The following is an 18281-nucleotide window of genomic DNA, read 5'->3' as shown; positions in this document are numbered from 1 at the left end:
CTCAAAAGACCACGTCATTCCCAGGCCAGAGAACATCATACCCTGCCCCTTCATCCAGGTTAATCGACCCGCCCATCACCGCCAAATTGGCAGGATCAGAAAAGTTCATGTCCGCCGGCCCGATGAATTGCCCCAGATCATCTAGATCTCGCCATGAGAAGCCCCTGACTAGAAGATCGGGCTGATGAGGGAAGGCAGCCATATTCGAATGCGCATGACCATGCGACATCCCGCCAAACCCTTGATGATGGTCGGCATGTCCACCAAGACCTCCATACCCATTGCTGTTACCGGCACCGGCCGAGCTCGGTACAGTCGGTACGTGCACCGACACGGACCCGGGGCCGCCTGCCCCATTATGGAGGCCAAACGCCGGACACGGTACTCCGGTGTTGGTGGCATCGACTGCGTGACCGTCAGGACCGGAGATGGTGACGTTGGATTGTAGGGTAGGTCCTTGACTCCGTTGCTGGTGTTCTTCTGGTTTACTACGCCATAGCAGAGAAAGAAGGCGCGCGTAGCGCTGACCCAGGCTGTGCGGGCTCAAGGAGGAGCGTTGGAGGCCTTCGATTGTGACGTTGATTGAGCGGCGGACGCTTTCTGAGGCTTCGCTTCCTAGGGCGCCAGCGAGACGGGCCTGTTTGTATCAATCAGCAAAATGTGCGAGAGAGTAAAGGTAAGATGACCGGCATACCTTGAAGAGAAACACGGCCGCGTAGATTACGTAGAGGTAGTACTTTAGCGGCATGTACCTCAACCCGGTAGCCGGATCTACAGAGGAGTTGAGGATGTTTAGAAGAGAGTTGGCCGCGTCCATTGATTCGTAAATGAAGCGGGCGTCGGGCGTACTAGCGAGGTCTGCGAATAGGGGGCTGCTGATAGTCGTCGTTGGAGGCTGCGGCAGTGGTTGTGGTGGGTGTCTTGCTGGCGCTTGGGTCGCTGTCGTTGTCTCGTGTCCGTTGTGTTGCTGTTTCTGATCTTTTGAGGACATGTTCTGCTGTTGACTCTGCTGGCTCTGCTGATATTGCTGTTGGTTATGCTGCATCTGTTGCTGCTGTTGTTGGCGGGCTTTGGTGATTGCGCGGTTGATTGTTGCTTGGAAGGCGAAGGCGTTGATGTAGAGGCGGAGGAACTCGTAGGAGAGGTTGAGGCCTGCTTTTATTAAGGGCGTGACTGGAGGTTGAGTGTTAGTTGGGCTCATTCATGGGGTGTGAACCCAGGGGCACAAGGGTGGCTTGAAAAGGTTGTCGACTTACAGTTGAGGCTTCCCCAGACGATCTTCCATTTACGAAGTACTGCAAAAGAGTCATCCTATGGTTGTTAGCCAAATAAGGTGACGAGGAATGGCACTCGAGGATGATGGAGAGACTTTCAAGAGCGACTTACTATATACCTCACGTACTCTCCGCCGAGGTACAGCTGAGCTCTATGACTTGATGATGAGTATAGTATGTCATGAGCATTGCTGAAGAGCTGTATCAACTCAAGCTGAGCCTGGAACAGCTGTCCGAGGTTGTCTCCCCCGGCCTCCTGTATTCTTAGAGATGGGAAGTCCGCAGAGCGTGGTACTGTCGACGGTCCCGGCCCACGGGACCAGAACCCCTTGCCTACACGGATCGATACTTCCCTATCACTCATGTAGCAAGCTGATGACCCAAAGACACAAACGTCAGCACGGCTGCCTCATCACTTTTCACCAAGGAAAGGCTTACCAGCCCAAACCAACCTCTTCCTCCGAAACGTTTCCGACGACGGGCTCGTCTTATCCGACAACAGCCCCGTCTGCTCCAGACTCTGCAGGTACCCCAGCCGTATCGCGACGCCGATCTGCATCCACGCGCCCTCGTCCTCTTCGCCGCGCCCGACAGTAGGCTTCTCTTGTAGTCTCTGCGGCGCCCACTGGGCGAGAATCAGCAGTGCCTCAACGGCGCCAACGGTGGTGGACCCCTTGTAGATGAGCTTGGAGATGAGGGTCTCCATGTACCGCGAGCAGGCCTCGTGGACGCGGGTCATGGATGGCTCGTCTTTGGAGGCGACTGTGAAGATTGCGGTGACGAGGTGAGGTTCTGAGTCGATGAGGGAGGAGACTGTGGCGGGGGTGTGGGTGAGGATGCATTTGTCTGCTACGGGGAAGAAGGGGTGGAAGTGGTCGATGTATCTGGTTGTGGTTAGCCCCACGATAAGGGTGTCTTGAAGAGGATCGAGTGGGTGAGGGGTGTCATACAATGTGAGTAGACGTGAAGCGACAGGTAGACTTAATACTCCGTCTGATATTGGCGGATAATGGGTCGCCGCAGGTGTCGATGGCTTGCGTGACCCTTTCCTGGGACTACACTTATCCCGACCCGGAGCATCACTCACAGACAGGTGTCGCATATCGTCACGCCGTTCCTCCCCATCGAGGTCAGCAACCTGCGCCAGGAGATTAAGCGCGTCAGAAGGATTCAACAAGTCGCTGGAGGTGATGTGGCCCTCGATATCGCCGGAACTCTTGAGGGACCGGGTCGACCGGCCGCCGGGGCTGTCCGGCTGCGAAGTGGAGCCGGGCCAACTCGCCGGTCTCTCTGCCGGGCCGTCGTCGTCCTCTTCGGGGGAGCACGACCAGAGCTCGCCGCCGTCGTTGCGGTGCCGAGAATCCGCCGGGCTGGTGGAGCGCTGGTGGGAGGAAATGCCGACGTCTCCGGCTCCCGGTCCTGAGTCGTAGGCTGCCGGCCCGGTGACGGTGTTCGAGTGTTGCTGTTGTTGTTGATGCGGGAAGACGGCATCGTCACCTTGTGGTAAGCGGACAAACTTACGGGGCCGTCGGCCGCCTCTCCTTGATGTTGCTAGGACGCATTCTTTTTGTTCTCTTACACAGCGACGGCAGGGTGGTATACCTGGGTTACCACCATAGTCTCTACATGAGGGCGAAACAAGGTGGTGTTAGTCAAAAGATAAGCTGGGTCTTGGCAGGCGTTTCTCATGAGTTTCCAACCGACACTCATATCTTTAATCCAATTACCGGCCTGCACGCCGTGGCATGTTGGTGTACATGTGTGTTCATGATATCTCTCATATAGTAGAGGGGTAACTGGTACGGCGAAGTTTACTCACAAGTCACATCTCGTCTTCCTGAGCCGGCAGGAGACGCAAGCGCGCGATACCCGCCTCTCTTTCCCAGTAGCCGTCACCGCGTGAGGCAAGCGGTGGTGCTGCTGATGCGGGGGACTGACCATCGTCGTAGAAGGCCGGCGGTCGGTGACGGGGGCGGCGGAAGCGGTGTCCACAGACATGGTGTTGCGATTCTTACGTCGGCGACTCGGTGTGCTCGGTTTCTCCTCCTTCTCCTCCTCTTCCTCCTCTTCGGTCCAAGCGTGTGGGCGCGAGGGGGCAGCGGCGGCGGCGGAAGCGGCAACGGCAGGGCGCGGTGAATGTCGGGCCAACGCGGCGGTTGGTGATGGACCGATGGTTTTTGGACTGAGTGGAGCACAACTGAGGGGGGACTCTGGGGACTCTGGAGGCGTGAGAGCCCGGATGCGAATGGGGTAAAGAGAGCATCGGCACGGCAATCCAGGGCTAGTCGTCCGTCATCCACGGAAGTACGGCAATGTGGCTGGCTTGTTTCGGCGATAGTTGGGGGGGTTTTAATGTTTTTTCTGTCTAGCGGTGGTATTGTCGGCGTAAAATTCGATGCATGACGCACCTTTTGATGGTGAAGGTTTACGCACTACCCTGTTTTGCGACTCTCAAGACTTCACAAATGTATACTTTTTAGGAGTAGGGTATAATTCGCAGGTATTACCGATCGAGAGCTAGCTCGTCCCAAATCCCCTCTTCCTTTGAACTTTGAGTTTTATGGCGGCACAGCTGACTTCTAAGGGGGAAACGGTAGGGAGTACTTGACAGCACTCTAGAGTCTGCACTAATACTATCCGTACTAACTAACATAGTGGTAGCTGCATAGGATTCGAGACCCTGTTGAACTCTCTACGAGCTTGGTCTCAACATCCATGTCTAATCGCGTGGACATCACCAACGAGACTAAAGCTGCTGCTCGTCATCTGCGACGAAGCAGAAAAGTTCCCATTTTCTTCTCGCAAGTAATAGCGTTCCATTCGGCGAATAATCTCTATTTTGCCTCGGTGGGTTAGAAAAGTCTCGGAGTCTCCTCCCTCTCATTCGGCACTCATTTCAACCCGCCGGCGAGGACCAGCTCTTGGCCAGTAAGATATCCAGTCTTGACAAACCTGGGGGCGGACGGCGATCACGGGTCAGCACAAAGTGAAAAAAAAAATACAAAAGAGCACCACAATAGCTCCCGCCGGTCAGTTCGGTAACTTACATTACGACAACGTTTGACACCTCCTCGGGAGCGCCTAATCTGTGGACCGGGACGCTGGCAGCAATGGCCAGCCCCGGATCTGTGGACCTCAACTCCTCAAGGTCATCTTTACTATCCCAGGTTCTATAGGGCGCTCATGTCAGTGAAATGCCAAGACGGGACTATAGACGACAAATGTCTGCTGCTCACGTTGATTTCGGAGTGGCAATCATGCCAGTGGCCCCAATCATGGCGGGCAGCACCTGAGAAGCAATGTCAGCACAGCTCAAGCAACAGTCCATACTTCACTTCGACCCTCGGCCCGAAGACGATGAAAGTTGAGGCTTACAATATTCACGGTAACACCCTCCGGTGCCAAGAACGTGGCCAAATTAAGACCCATTGAGCTGCGGCTTAGAGTTAGACAAGCTTCGGCCCCCATTTCTCGGTCACGCCGTAAACGACCCCAGAAGACCGGGACATCCCGCCGGGAAACTAATTAACAAGATATACGAACATGCCAAGTGCGGATAGAGCATATCTCAAAAGGTCACAAAAAACAGATGACTGGGAAAACACTCACCAGAGAGCGCCCTTGGTAGCGGCGTAGTGGCACCCGTTGATCCCCCCACCGCGGCTCGCAATGCTGCCCACGAGAACGACACGGCCCCACCCCTGAGCGCGCATGCCGGGCAGGCAGGCCTTTGTCACGACGAACTGGCTGCGAGCGTTGACCTCCATCATCTCGTCCCAGTCGTCTTCGCCAATGTCCGCCGGGTCGCGGATCCGGCGACCGAGGCCGGCGTTGGCGACGAGCACCGAGACGGCCTTGTGCTTCTGCGCGACCTCGCCGTTGGCGAAGATGCTAGGCACCAGGTTCCGGGTCGATTCCCTCGAGGAGAGGTCGGCCTGGAAGGGGACGAAGAGCTGCGATGGATACTTATCGCGCAGCTCTTGAGCCAGAGCATCCGCCTTCGCCTGTTCTGGATGTTAATATACCGAAGAGATTAGGCCCGTGGTTTGCGTGGGTGGCCTCACGGGCCGTAGACCCGTATGGTCCCCCGTGCACCCGTGGCCCCGTCCCCATCTTGTCATCGGTGATGCCGTACCTGACTTGACGAATAGTGTAGTGCGACATCGCAGCCCTCTGCGGCGAGAGCATGGGCAACGGATGAGCCTATGCCACCACTGATCGCCGGTGAAGATTATCTGGTCAGCGGGAACATACGATGACAGCCTCACTAGCGGAGGGGTCCAAGGTGGGATGGCCACTTACCTCGCCCCTGTCACTAGAGCTAGGCGGCCCTTGGTGGTGTTGTCTGTGCTTCTAATGCTGTATTGGACCATCTTGACAGTTGGACCCTTGTAACAGACCTGCGGACGGTTCGAGACTTTTGGTATGCACCTTGATGATAGGTAGGTAACAGAACACGGGCTAATCCTGTTCGAGAGGTACTCGTCGGCGTCGTGTCTGGACTGGGATATCTGGGCTATTCCGTAGGTACGGAGGTAGACATCCAAAGGTTTAGATGAGTTGGTTCATAAGGTCGATTGAGAGGGCCCTGAATGAGGGGTTGGGAGAAGGGCGCGGATCGAAGGCCGAGCTTTGATAGCCGAGAATGTTCAATTGCCGCCGCTATCGGTGACAGTAAACTGGAGCATGAATCGCGGGCGGCACCAAACATGCCACAGCGCATCGTATTATTCTCGTGTAAATGGAATGGCAAAGACGCCCTTTTCTAGTTAGGGACACTATTTGATGGCTACTGCAAGGCAATTGAGAACTTTCGGCAAACGAACATTGAACAGCTGACCTAGATACATATCCATAGTGTATTGGCAATTGCCGACCTTCAAGTCTCTTGAGTATTTGTCAATTGCCGACTCTCAGGTCGTGACGCGGTCACAAAGAAGCTACAACGCCACGAAAGCGTACCAAAAGTTCATACTTTCAGTAGCCGACGCGTCTCACCAGCAGAAACTCTGCCTGCGTCGGTTACCCAGAAAACCGCTCTCCTGCTTGCGTGTCAACATCTGAATTGCCGTCCGATGAAGCAAGTTGCAAAGAAAACTTTGACGCGATTGGTCTCGAAACGGCTCAGACGGCATTCGACGTCTCCCCTTCCCGCAGTGAAACCCCAAACTCCCCGCAGAAATGCTCTACCCCGTGTCGTGTGGATTCCCGGGGAAGTGGTACTAACCGCGTCGATCTTGATACTTGGCGTATGATCACGAACTGTCCGATCGTTTCTCGAATTGTGTCCATGTGTTTATAAACGTTCGCAGAGAACCTTCAGACGACAGCTTTCGCGGGGAAGCGTTCTAGTTCAGTTCAGACAGTGAGCTTGCCGCACGCTCAAAGGTGCAAGAGCCGCTCCTTTTCTACACCCCATACTCTCTCGACTCCCGAGCCTACAAAGACGAAACTCCTTATTCAAGATGGGTGAACTTCGAGGGCAGCGGCTTGTCTTGGCCGTCAGCGTTCTCACATCGCTGGGCTTCATGCTCATCGGTTATGACAATGGCCTTATGGGAGGACTAGGTACGTTATACCTACAGACTACACCGAGATGCCAGGAGTTGGATCACTTTCTAACAGCCCTCTTTAGTCAATGCCCCGGCATTCAACGCGACGTTCGACTCTCCAGACCCGACCATGACAGGCCTCATCGTGGCAATCTACGAAGGTAAGTAGGCTCGACGAGGGGACTCGAAGTCCATGATTACAGTCAGCTGACTCTGGTATCTCTAGTTGGCTGTTTCTTTGGCTGTGTAGCAACGGCGTTTTTCGGCGAGAAGTACGGCCGCCGAAAGACCATTGGAACTGGTTGCTCTATCATGGTCGTCGGTGCCATCATTCAAGCCGCTTCGTATGGACGCGCTCAGATGATTGTCGGGCGAATCGTCTCTGGTGTCGGAATGGGCATCGTCAACTCCACTGTTCCTGTTCTCCAGGCCGAGTTCAGCCCCAAGGCAAGCCGTGGCATTTGTAAGTTGGAACTTTCCCGCGGATACAATTGAGATTGCCAGGCATCTCAGCCGACTCTAAAGACAGGAAACTGTGTAGAGCTTTGCTGACCTGACGGATTATAGACGTCTGCGCACAAATATCTACCCTAAACTTTGGAATCTTCCTCATCTACTGGATCGATTACGCCTTCTCGTCACACCTTGAGAGCTACGCCTGGAGAGTCCCAGTTGCTCTGCAGTGCATCTGCATCCTGCCAATGTTCATCATCTTGCAGTTCATACCAGAGACTCCGCGATGGCTTGCGGCACACAAGCGATCAGATGAATGCCTGGCCGTTCTGAAGCGCCTCAAGTGTGACGAGGACGAGGACACAATTCTTGCTCTGCACAACTCGATCACGCAAACGGTAACATACGAGGCCGAGAACAGCGCGAGTTCGTGGCGAGACCTCTTGGTGCAAGACCGTATTCAGAGCCAGAGGAGATTTCTTATTGCGTGTTTCTTGCAAGGTGCACAGCAGCTTGGAGGAATCAATGCTATCATCTGTGAGTCGTATTCATAACTAGAATTGTTTCTTTCTCTTTGGCTACAGGTATACTGACGGCTGCCCCTTCTGAAGACTACAGCGGTACTCTATTTGAAAAGAGCATCGGATTCGATAGCCACATGTCAAGCCTCATGTCTGGATTCCTGCAGACCTGGTTCTTCGTTGCTTCGTTTATTCCATGGTTCTTGATTGATCGCGTGGGCAGAAGACCTTTGGTAAATATTCATCACCCCTTCATTTCCCCAAAGCGTGGTAGGAAAAAGTCAAATTAACGAGATACGACAGCTCTTGTCCATGATTAGCGTCATGGCGGCCGTCATGGCAGTCCAAGCAGCCCTCATCTACCAGGTCCAAAACTCTACTGCCATCGCCAAATCAGCTGGCATTGGCGCTGCGGCCATGCTTTTCGTTTTCCAGGGTGCCTTTACCATCGGCTTCCAGGCCACTGTCTGGGTTTACCCGTAAGTTTCCTCTTCTAGCTGTTCTGCCCTTCGTGTGGAGTCTTTGCGCTAACTGCCGTGCTCGTATTACAGGTCGGAGATTTTGCCTCTGCGGATTCGGCAACTGGGCTCGTCCATTTCCAGTGCTACCAACTGGATTTTCAATTACGTGAGTACCCTGCGGATAGAAAGATGTACTCTAGCAGCTGCTGATTGATCGAATATGTAGATGGTTGTTCAAGTTACTCCAATCTCTATCTCGAGTATTGGATGGCGTACTTACATTATCTTTGCGGTTTTGAACGCCGCGTGGGTGCCCGTCGTCTACCTGTTCTTCCCTGAGACCAAGGGATTGGAGCTGGAGGATGTTGATCGCCTGTTTGCCGGCGATGACTTTGAAAATACGATCCATGATAGAGATAGCAAGCATGAGGTCTGGGATATCGAAGACGTCAGCAGGGCTTAGTCGTGGTTGCTGTTAGTGCTGGGTCAAGACTCAAAGCACAGGTTGGAAGCCATTGCGGCGAAAAAGGGGCATTGGTCACAGATATTCAGAGTGAAGCTCATGTGGATTTATTAGTATGAATCAGAGCAGTGTTCTGAAATCGATTACCTGTGGTATGGCACCTCCAACGTTTGTTAGCCATTTTCGTGCCGTTGCGCTGGTACGGCCACGACCACATGCAGCCAGCCTCATAAAGTAGACTGAAAACCATCTTCATGGCTCAACTGGGGAGGAGGCCCTCTTTTGGGTAAAATGGATTTTTGAAAACTTCTCTAAGAACCCATAGATTCTCCTGAGCGGAGCAGGTCTCGACGTTATATCCTGACTCGGTGACGCGGGTTGGACTGCAACTAGCATGGGAATAGTCTACACTCTACAGCAGCTGGTTGGCCTCCGGTAAAGCTGAAATCATCTTGACGCGCAATGCTTGAGCAGATTAATACCATCAATATCCGTAGTCCCTCGTTGTGTAAATGCCGACCCGTGACTATGCACGTGAGGGAGACGCAGCTCTTGAGACATTTGCCGAACGCAGGCCGAACACTGGCCACAGACCCACGAACTCTATCCTGTGACAGGAACAGGTGCATCGTGCCCGCAGTCGTGCCCCGCATCCGTGCGACCTGGAGACACAAAAACACGCCAACTAATTGCTCTTCAACCGCCGTCCAACCGTTGAACGTCGACGCCAAGAATTCCCGCAGTGCTTCTCGAAGAACCTTCTTGGCAATTGAAGGCAATACGACGTTGATTGTCTTAATCAGCTTAATACATAACTCATCTTCAGCTCCTCACAATGGCAAACTTTGTGGTCTACGATGACCGAATCAAGAAGCTGTTCGGCTCCGCACCGTCGCTCGAGTTGTTGCACGAGAACCAGGACTACCCTTTCGCTCACGAGGCAGGCGTCTTCATCGAGCGTAACAACACGCTCTTCATCACTAGCAACCAGTACGATGACCACGCAGCCGGCGGTCGCAAGATCCAGATCAGCCGCGTCACGCTGCCGTCGGATGGCAGTTCCAAGACAAAATGTGAGGAGATCAGCCCCGCCATCATAACGATGGCTAACGGAGGCGTCAACTACCTGGACGGGGTTGTCTTCTGCGCCCAGGGAACGCACTCCGCACCTGGAGGCCTGGTCTTCATGGAGGCGGAACCACCCTACCAGACCCGTATGATGGTCAACTCGTTCCACGGACGGGAGTTCAACTCTGTCAACGACGTTGTGGTGCACAGTGACGGCTCTCTGTGGTTCACCGACCCGATTTATGGCTATGAACAGGGTATCCGGCCGAAGCCGCAGCTTCCCAACCAAGTTTACAGATATGATCCCATCCGTGGGTCGATTAGGGCCATGGCCGATGGCTTCGGCCGGCCGAATGGTATTTGCTTCAGCCCTGACGAGAAGACCGTGTACATTACGGACACCGACTGGATTCATGGTGATGGCTCCACTGATCTCACGCGAGCGTCAACAATGTGAGTCCTTACTACGTGGCTTCACCAGCTAGGATACGACACCTCTATGAGATCAAATGAACTAACAAAGATTGACAGTTACGCATTCGACCTGGTCCCCTACTCAGGGGAGCCCTTTTTGACAAACAGACGTCTCTTTGCCATGGCTGATACCGGCATTCCGGATGGCATCAAGTGCGACGTGCACGGGAACGTGTACAGCGGCTGCGGCGACGGCGTCAACATCTGGTCTGCAGGGGGTGTTTTGCTAGGGAAGATCCTTGTTCAGGGTGGTGCTGCTAACTTCTGCTTTGGCCGCAATGGAGAAATCTTCATCTTGAATGAGAACCGATTATGGAGGGCCAAGTTGGCAGATGATACGAAAGGAGCATTGCTGTGTATCTAAGCATAAGTACATACAAACATGGCACTGACTTCTCAATAGCTCATGATTTTCTGAATCAAACGGCAGTTGTGAAGTGATTGATACCTGTAGCTTTGTGGGCCGGTGCACAATAGCATACTCAGCCTCAGAGAATTGAGAACAGCTTTTCTCTCTTCTACTTATTCTGTTCCAACAGCCATTGGATACCCTTGAGTGTATCTTCCACGAAGGTCCTGCTCTTCTCCAAGAGTGGCCAATTGGTCCAAAAGTAGTGAGGCAGCCCAGCGTAGATATCAAGCTTCGTCTTGACCCCAGCTTCCTCTCTCAAAACCCGCTCATAGATCAGTCCTTCGTCTCGGAAGGGGTCCAGCCCAGCCAGCTGGAAGTATGTTGGTGGCAGCCCCTTGTGACCCTGACCGATTCTACCATAGTGGAACGGAATGAAGAGAGGACTCTCCACGTCGGGCTGAATGATAGCACGCAGTGCCGCTTCTCCATCACCAGCGGTGTTGCCTATGACGGGGTCTTTGCACGGCGTAACGGAGGGGTGGCTGAGATACTCGGGGCGATACTTTTCTGGTATGGATTCGGGAGGAGCGAGACACATGATAGCTGGGACGCAGAGGTATTGTCCCGTGAGCGGCGGGGAGAGATTATTGTCGCGGGCGAGGTGGGCGAGGACAGCCGTGATGTTACCGCCCGCGGAGCCGCCACCGATGATGAAACCTTGGGAAGGGTCTGCGCCTAGTTCGGCTACGTTCTCAGCGGCCTAGGACACGACCCTTGGTCAGTCACGACGCAATTGAGGAGGTGGATGCATGACTTACCCATTGCAAAGCGTCCCAGCTATCATTGATACCGGTTGGAAAGGGGAACTCGGGAGCGAGCCTGCTTAAGTCAGTGTTGATACAGAGCATCGTGGCTCAAGCCGAAAGCTAACCGATACTCAACATTGATGCAAACTGCGCCGAGATCTCTACTGAAGAGGCGGCAGTTCACCTCTTCGTCAGAGAGATCACCCATGCACCACCCTCCCTCGTGATACATCACAATGAGTGGACTGCCCCCAGAAGGGGCCTTTACGGGGGCATACACCCGAATGGCGATTTCATGGCCGTCTCTCATGGTGACTTTGCGGTCATCCTCGCGGACCTGCTCCGGAATGGGGCCGGGGAGGTAGCGCAGGTGATGGGACTCACGCAAGCGCGTCGCCCGATGTTGTCGCATCGCGAAGAAGTCATTTCGTCCAAAGTAAGGGTCTCCGCGCTGCGGGTCCCGAAGAGGCCGGGCAGCGAGTTCCTGGAGAAGGAGAGACGTTGTTAGCATCTATGCATGCTCTGAGAAGATAGAGGTTAGTGGACGGTGGGCTGGCGTGAACTTACGGCCTCGATTGACGGATCGACTATGCCATAGGCGAGAAGCTCTTCACGAGTCCGCGGTGCCATAGCTCACAGTCTTGTTCAGGTCAGTCCGAGGAAGTTGCTGAATGTGTCTTCAGATGAACTTTTGCGGCGTGGTGCGGGGGTGTAAGCTGACGGAGCCCGTTGTGGACATGGCACATTTGGAATCTTCAACGCTAATGTTGGGAAGGATCTCAGATTATCTAATCAGTATAAACACAATGAAACAACTTGTATGGAGCATCGATTCAAGATATCGTGGGGAAATTGTCTTGGTTGATACCAATTTTTTTACTCGATGAATCTGTAGCCTGCCGAATTCCGCGTAGTGCAATTGGAAAGGGGGTGCCTTGGTTGCCTAAAGTAACATAGCCCGCACAAAGGTGTTTCAAAGCCGTGAACCAACGCCGAATGCACACGTTCGCGGAAAGATTTGGGATAAATCGCATTCGATGGGAATGACACCTTTGACAGTACGGCTAATCGATCCAGCCTGGATTAGCTATATCAAAAGAAGAGAGGCCAGGACTATTGTGATCCATCAACCAGTCGTCTGCGATGATGTCCCATGTATCGCAGGATGTAAAGATTATTGTAAAGAACAACAAGTACCTGTTGGTGTTTTGTTTCATACTGAGGGAGGCGTCCAACACCATTGGCCACAGTGAATGGGATTATCATCGAGTTCTCGGCGCCCAATGCTTCTGAGCGAGGGTTTAAGAGCCACGGAGCACCGAATCGCCAAGGGAACGGTCGCGAAAGCGATTGACCGAGCTGTACACACCTAGTAGTTGGCTGGCATACGACAAGGCGACCGGTTGCCTTGCCAAGCCCTGGAAGAAAGGAACCCAAAGTTGACCCGGACGCGCCACCAAGCACGCGTGATGTACTAGATACCCTTGCTAGAAATGTCAACAGCCTACGCACCTCTTCTTCGGAGCCAATAGAATGAAGAGCCGATCGGGAAGCCTGGGTCTTGTTCCAGCCTTTGCTGCACTTTGCCGCCATGAGGAAGGTGATTTCCGAAGGACTCGAAAGTTGAGAGACTGTGGGACGTGTGTATGAGTCTCTCGAAAGGCGTTATCGAAGTGATTGTTTCCGGGGACTCCATTCCCACATCCAGGAATCTGAGGCCTCTAACGAGATTAAATGGACATTGCGGAACTCGGTGGAGGGTTTGGAAGTTTTGAATGTTGCGACCGCCAGTGCGGCTATGATCTTCGTTACATTTCCCTTCCTCGGGTGCCCTAACCACCCTTCCTTCCCTAAGAGGGACTGGCACGAGACTGATCAGGGGCTCGGGTGTATAAGTACGGCAGACCATAGGCAGTCTCTCAGTGAAGTCTGTTAAAAATATGTCGTAATTAGCGACTGGCCAAAGGAGACCCTGTCCACGACGCGACGTGTCCTGCATCCTGCCACACCCTCACGAAGTTACGGCTCGGCAGAACCATTGGTTTCTCTGCATTTCACGATACTTTTAGAAGGATGGATAATCTAACGGCCACAGTTGATCCAAGAGGGAGAATAAAAGCAAATAAACACTAGGGCTTTAGGTGTCGCTGTTATCGTGGGCTAGCCTCTGAAATATTAGGGCCCCAAAAGCCAACAGCTACTTCATCCTCCCTCTTTCACTTTATAGAGTCAATTTGGGACTTGGAGGTTCGCGCCTCGCACTCTTTCTTTAACTTTCTTCTCTTTTTCGAATTCTCTGCACGTCTTCAACCTGGATGAGACGCGGTGATCTTGCATGTCACAACTCTTCATCGCTTTCTAGAGTCTTACAGAATACCCCGAGTAAGTGAAAGTTGTCAAAAAGACTTCAGCCATTCTTACCTAGGTACAAACTAGCGGTGTACAAGCGATTAGACTGACAAGATAAGTTTGACTAAAGTACTCAGGCTGGCGGTATCGTGGTCCGCTGGCTAGATTATTGTCAATTACCTATTGAGCTGCAAGAGCTGACTACCAAATATACAGAAGCTTATTACTTCGTCAGAGATGGAGCAGCCCGTTCAGCCCGCCCAGTCCGTTCAGCCTTCGACCAAGCACAAGCCCAACGACGCTGAGGCGGATAGACCACAAGGCTTAATGGAACCTCAACCATCTCGACGGACAGAGCTGTGAGCCCCAACATCATTTCCGTCTCTTTTTCTTGATGTCAGCTAAATTAATCGCTGTAGACCCTCCGAATCTTCACGATGCCAACCTTCAAGCTCAGTTGCTGCACAATGCGGCTCAGCACGATCGATAAAAGCCTCACATGAAGAAGTAAGCACAACATCAAAGCCCGATCAAAAGAAAGACTCGAAAGACTCGAAGGACTTGGAGAAGCAAACATCTTTAGATAAAAGTACCCATCGAGGTATTATGGAGGAATTGGTTTCACGGGCTGGCGACCAATTCAATGATCAAATCACGGACCCGAGGCAGATTAAGTTGGATGTGTCTTAGTCAACCAAGTAGGCTTCACGATAGTACGACGCCTCAGCTTCGCAGCTTCGCCTTCAAGAGCTCAAAGAGTTTATCAAGCTGCCAATCCCAGAATAGATGCTGTCCAGAATCCAAACGGTCCACTATCCACCTCACCGTCGAGGGTCTACCGTTGTCGACGGCTGTCGCGGCTCACGAGTCAGACCGGGATCCATTTTGCACCAAATCCACACTTTGATGGAGTCTTTCTGCGCCCTACGTCATCGAATGACATCATGCCGTCGCAGAACCGTTGACCGAAGGTTTTCGGTCCTTTTTCAAGCCTCCCGTTGGTCATCCCGAAGAGAATCAATGGGCGGGCCGATAGAGTGTTTCTTTCGAGGTCTGCCCCTCCAACCCCTCGATGTGGGTCATATCGGAAAGAAGCGTAGAGAGAAATGCCATTTCAAAGCCTCATGTTGTAGACAAGTGTCAGGTCAAGAGAAGAAGTGCCGTTGATACCAGGTGATTGAATACCGTGTACAGTTTCGGAGGAGTTGTCAGGAACATCCTTGAGCTTTCTTGTCCACGCCTTACTGTCATTGGCAACGAAGCTTGCGATAAGACATGCTCGACAGGGAAGTAAATGCAGTGCCGTATTCCTGAAACCTGTCTGCGCTCTTTTTTTGGAACCCACTTGCCCCTCCATCCATGATCCGCCCAGGGACCGTCGCGTTGTTCCTGAAGATGACCCCCCACCTTTCACAAGCTCGCCGATCATTGAAAATCTGCCACCAACAGTAACAAAGTTTCTTTCTTTCCTCTCTTCACTCTGTTCTCTCCATCATATTTTCATCCTTAGAATTGCCATTCCATATTCTTCAAGATGCCTCAAGTGAGTAAAGATACTAGCTTCCTAGCTTCAATGGCTGAAGTTTATGAGCTATCTCAAGATCAATCCGTCTAACCGCTTTCGTGACAGATTAAGTGCCTTCTCTTCGACTGCGATAACACGCTCGTTCTCTCTGAGAACGCCGCTTTCGAGGCCTGCGCTCAGCTTGCCAACCAGATCCTCGAGAAGTTCGGCTTCGAGAAGCGTTATGGCGGCACCGAGCTCATGCACCAGTTTGTCGGTCAGAACTTCCGCAGCATGATGACCGGCCTCTGCGCCCGTCATGGCTTCACCATCCCCGCCGACGAGTTCGACCAATGGGTTGCCAAGGAGCTCGACACCACCATCGCGAACCTCCGTGCTAAGGCCGAGCCCTGCGAGAACGTGATCGAGGTACTCGAGAAGCTCCAGAAGGACAAGAAGTACCACATGGCCATCGTCTCCTCTTCCGCCATGCCCCGCGTTGTCGCCTCTATTGAGAAGACCAAGATGGACCAGTTCTTCGACAAGCCCGACGTCGGCATCTTCTCCGCTGCCAGCAGCATCGACCCCCCCGTCTCCAAGCCCAACCCGGCCATCTACCTCCACGCCTGCGAGAAGCTTGGCTACAAGCCTAGCGAGTGCATCGCCATTGAGGACAGCAGAAGCGGTGCTACTGCTGCCAAGAACGCCGGCATTCCCCTTTTGGGATACGTCGGACCCTACTACGAGGAGGGCCAGGAGAAGCTGGACTCCATGATCAAGCTCTTCAGCGAGGAGCTCGGCGCTTTTGATGTTATGCACAACTGGAAGGACTTTGAGAGCATCTTGGCCAAGTATGAGAGCTCATAGATACCCGTATACTGTTTAGACCTTTTTTCTTTTCAAATGAATGGAAGCGCGGCATAAGCTAAAAGCTGCGTGAATGACATGTCACACATAGACTTATAGAGCTTGGAAAAATAGACACGAATTGAACGAGTAACAATCCACAGTGTTTTGAAGGGCGACTACCTTAGTCTAAATAATGCCCGTGCGAAAAGTCGATCTGTATGTACCACGTAATAACGACGTAAGAATCAGATACCGGGCGACATCACGCCCCGGCCACTGTAATTGTAGTAGTAATTCTTACCGTGACAATCATTGTCTGGGATGGATCTATGATACGAGCTGGCTCAAGAGTCATCCCAGGCGCAGACGCCGTAATCACACTTGCTACCGTTAAGATATTTGTAATGGAGTCTACGTCGCGGCAACAGCAAACTGAATCGAGTGACCCTTTGCCATCTTTGCCCCCCCTCAGAGCCAAGCCACCAACAATGGCGGATACCACACCAGTCAATGATGATATCAGAGTCAGCACTAGGGCGATGACAGCTACCCAGTATAGAGTCAGTTCACGGTAACGCCGACGGTCACGCAAGAATTGTCTCAGAGTTCTCGGGGATGAGTTTGCAAACTCCTTTTCCAAATCTAGCAGTCGTGGGAGCCAGTAGTAATAACCAACTTTACGTCTTGAAGCAAAAGGCAGTCGTCCAGCACGACGGTCAATTGCAGGTAGACTGTTGCGTGGCAAATTGCGCTGCATCTTCTTGCAATACTTCATAAACCAGCTTTGGCTATGTTCATCGTAAGATGGGAGCAGAAGAGCCAATGTTTGAAGAGTCTCTTCAAGGAACTTAGGGTCGTCGAAATGAACACTTTGCCCTCAGGTTAGTACTCATAATCATGTATTCTTAATTTCTGTTCAAGACAGACTATTAACTAACCCATTTAATGGCTCATTCCATGTCTGTAGCTTGGAAATAGCAGATACATTGAAGAAAACGTATACCGTGGGTCGCATCTTTCTGTTCCGGTGTTTTTGCACTAAAAGATGTTGAAATAGATTGTCCGTAGGCTGTATGACAAAATCTCCAAGTGCGTGTAAGTCGCGCAGAGTGAGTGTGCTTGGAAAGACTTGATCAGGTGGTGGCGAAGTTATGTCTTGATGACCAGGCAAAATGCGTCGAAAGGCGTCAGTCATTGGAGTACGAGCACCTTCCCAGGCGAAAATGTGTTCACCTGGCGTTCGACTCAAGCCAGCTGTGTTGTAGCGACGCAATAGCCAGACATCAACGGCGAAGTCGATGGAATTGTAAACTGCAGGAGGCTTGGGAACAGGGTTAGCACAAGTGTGGGACTCCAGCACAGCAGTTGTCGCAAGACTTGAACCTCAAAACAAAATCTTGGGAGGGAATACATACTACAGGCACATCAAGTTCCAATTGATCTGTAAACCATCTATTGCATAAAATCCTAGCATACTGCCCGATCTCTTCGCGACGCTGATTTCGGTTCTGTTGAATCAAGTCGATCAGATCGACCAGGTGGCGGAAATGACGAATGACATGTAGACTCTCGGAAAAGACTTGCAGCTTTGCCTCCAAGGCAAAGACATAGCTGTCAAGCTCGGAAGCCGGTCTATCACATGGCTTAGAGTCAACCTAAGTCTAGAGAGTAAATGTTTCTTGAGTTATACAACCCTTCATGTCTAGTGTAATCCGATCGCCATATACGACCTGCTAGAACCTTGGCCAGCTCGTCCGAGATGTGGGCACCTTGTAACCTGCAGTCGAGCGCTTGTTGATTCATTTGGAGGTAGAAGTGAAGGCGACGAAAAGAAGAACTAGATCCTTGCTTGCACAAGAGATTTGATCCGCGTTTTGAAAAAGGTCGACTTGTAGGATTAGATCCACCTCAAGAGAGATTGTATTGCCTGGAGCCACGCAGTCATATACCAATCAAATATCTAGCATAAGAAGTAATTTTCGGGATCCCGCCCGTGGCATCTTGATCGGATTGGACTGATGCAACATGCAAATATAAGTCATAGCCGCATGAATATTGAAAAATCAGCGCTGAAGTTCTGAAACTTACCTACTGGTACGGAAACAGTCAACCAATGTCGGGATACTATTTGGAGAACTTCATGCATTACGTTAGT

At 52.2% G+C, this 18281-nt stretch overlaps 8 protein-coding genes across 8 annotated transcripts; 4 read left to right on the top strand and 4 right to left on the bottom strand.

The window, feature by feature from the left end:
* Nucleotide 1: 1 nt before the first annotated feature.
* On the bottom strand, nt 2-3470 carry CCOS01_08510 (fungal specific transcription factor; the record flags this gene model as incomplete). Its single annotated transcript, XM_060456671.1, has 6 exons — nt 2-637; nt 695-1173; nt 1257-1311; nt 1387-1646; nt 1713-2896; nt 3094-3470. Coding segments are annotated over 6 exons (2991 nt in total), but the record flags the coding sequence as incomplete, so codon positions are not given.
* Nucleotides 3471-4165: 695 nt separating this feature from the next.
* CCOS01_08509 (short chain dehydrogenase) lies at nt 4166-5647 on the bottom strand (the record flags this gene model as incomplete). The annotated part of the gene is made up of 7 exons (XM_060456670.1): nt 4166-4226; nt 4322-4444; nt 4511-4563; nt 4650-4707; nt 4884-5278; nt 5410-5488; nt 5577-5647. The coding sequence occupies 7 exons, from the start codon at nt 5645-5647 to the stop codon at nt 4166-4168; spliced, it is 840 nt and encodes a 279-aa protein (XP_060312944.1).
* A 1092-nt stretch (nt 5648-6739) lies between these two features.
* CCOS01_08508 (uncharacterized protein) lies at nt 6740-8724 on the top strand (the record flags this gene model as incomplete). The annotated part of the gene is made up of 8 exons (XM_060456669.1): nt 6740-6842; nt 6910-6987; nt 7053-7289; nt 7394-7816; nt 7891-8033; nt 8104-8279; nt 8352-8427; nt 8488-8724. The coding sequence occupies 8 exons, from the start codon at nt 6740-6742 to the stop codon at nt 8722-8724; spliced, it is 1473 nt and encodes a 490-aa protein (XP_060312943.1).
* Nucleotides 8725-9559: 835 nt separating this feature from the next.
* On the top strand, nt 9560-10630 carry CCOS01_08507 (SMP-30/Gluconolaconase/LRE-like region; the record flags this gene model as incomplete). The annotated part of the gene is made up of 2 exons (XM_060456668.1): nt 9560-10245; nt 10324-10630. 2 exons carry the CDS (start codon nt 9560-9562, stop codon nt 10628-10630), a joined length of 993 nt encoding a protein of 330 aa, XP_060312942.1.
* A 154-nt stretch (nt 10631-10784) lies between these two features.
* On the bottom strand, nt 10785-12054 carry CCOS01_08506 (uncharacterized protein; the record flags this gene model as incomplete). The annotated part of the gene is made up of 4 exons (XM_060456667.1): nt 10785-11378; nt 11437-11497; nt 11550-11908; nt 11992-12054. The coding sequence occupies 4 exons, from the start codon at nt 12052-12054 to the stop codon at nt 10785-10787; spliced, it is 1077 nt and encodes a 358-aa protein (XP_060312941.1).
* Nucleotides 12055-14010: 1956 nt separating this feature from the next.
* Nucleotides 14011-14463, top strand: CCOS01_08505 (uncharacterized protein; the record flags this gene model as incomplete). The annotated part of the gene is made up of 2 exons (XM_060456666.1): nt 14011-14132; nt 14193-14463. 2 exons carry the CDS (start codon nt 14011-14013, stop codon nt 14461-14463), a joined length of 393 nt encoding a protein of 130 aa, XP_060312940.1.
* Nucleotides 14464-15307: 844 nt separating this feature from the next.
* CCOS01_08504 (haloacid dehalogenase-like hydrolase) lies at nt 15308-16144 on the top strand (the record flags this gene model as incomplete). The annotated part of the gene is made up of 2 exons (XM_060456665.1): nt 15308-15316; nt 15404-16144. 2 exons carry the CDS (start codon nt 15308-15310, stop codon nt 16142-16144), a joined length of 750 nt encoding a protein of 249 aa, XP_060312939.1.
* Nucleotides 16145-16388: 244 nt separating this feature from the next.
* CCOS01_08503 (uncharacterized protein) lies at nt 16389-17682 on the bottom strand (the record flags this gene model as incomplete). Its single annotated transcript, XM_060456664.1, has 3 exons — nt 16389-16974; nt 17065-17447; nt 17542-17682. Coding segments are annotated over 3 exons (1110 nt in total), but the record flags the coding sequence as incomplete, so codon positions are not given.
* Between the last annotated feature and the right edge of the window lie 599 nt (nt 17683-18281).

Source organism: Colletotrichum costaricense, assembly GCF_030867565.1.
Source record: "Colletotrichum costaricense strain IMI 309622 chromosome Unknown Scaffold_8.1, whole genome shotgun sequence".
NCBI classification, from domain to species: Eukaryota; Fungi; Ascomycota; class Sordariomycetes; order Glomerellales; family Glomerellaceae; genus Colletotrichum; species Colletotrichum costaricense.
This window is presented reverse-complemented; position numbering and strand designations above follow the sequence as displayed.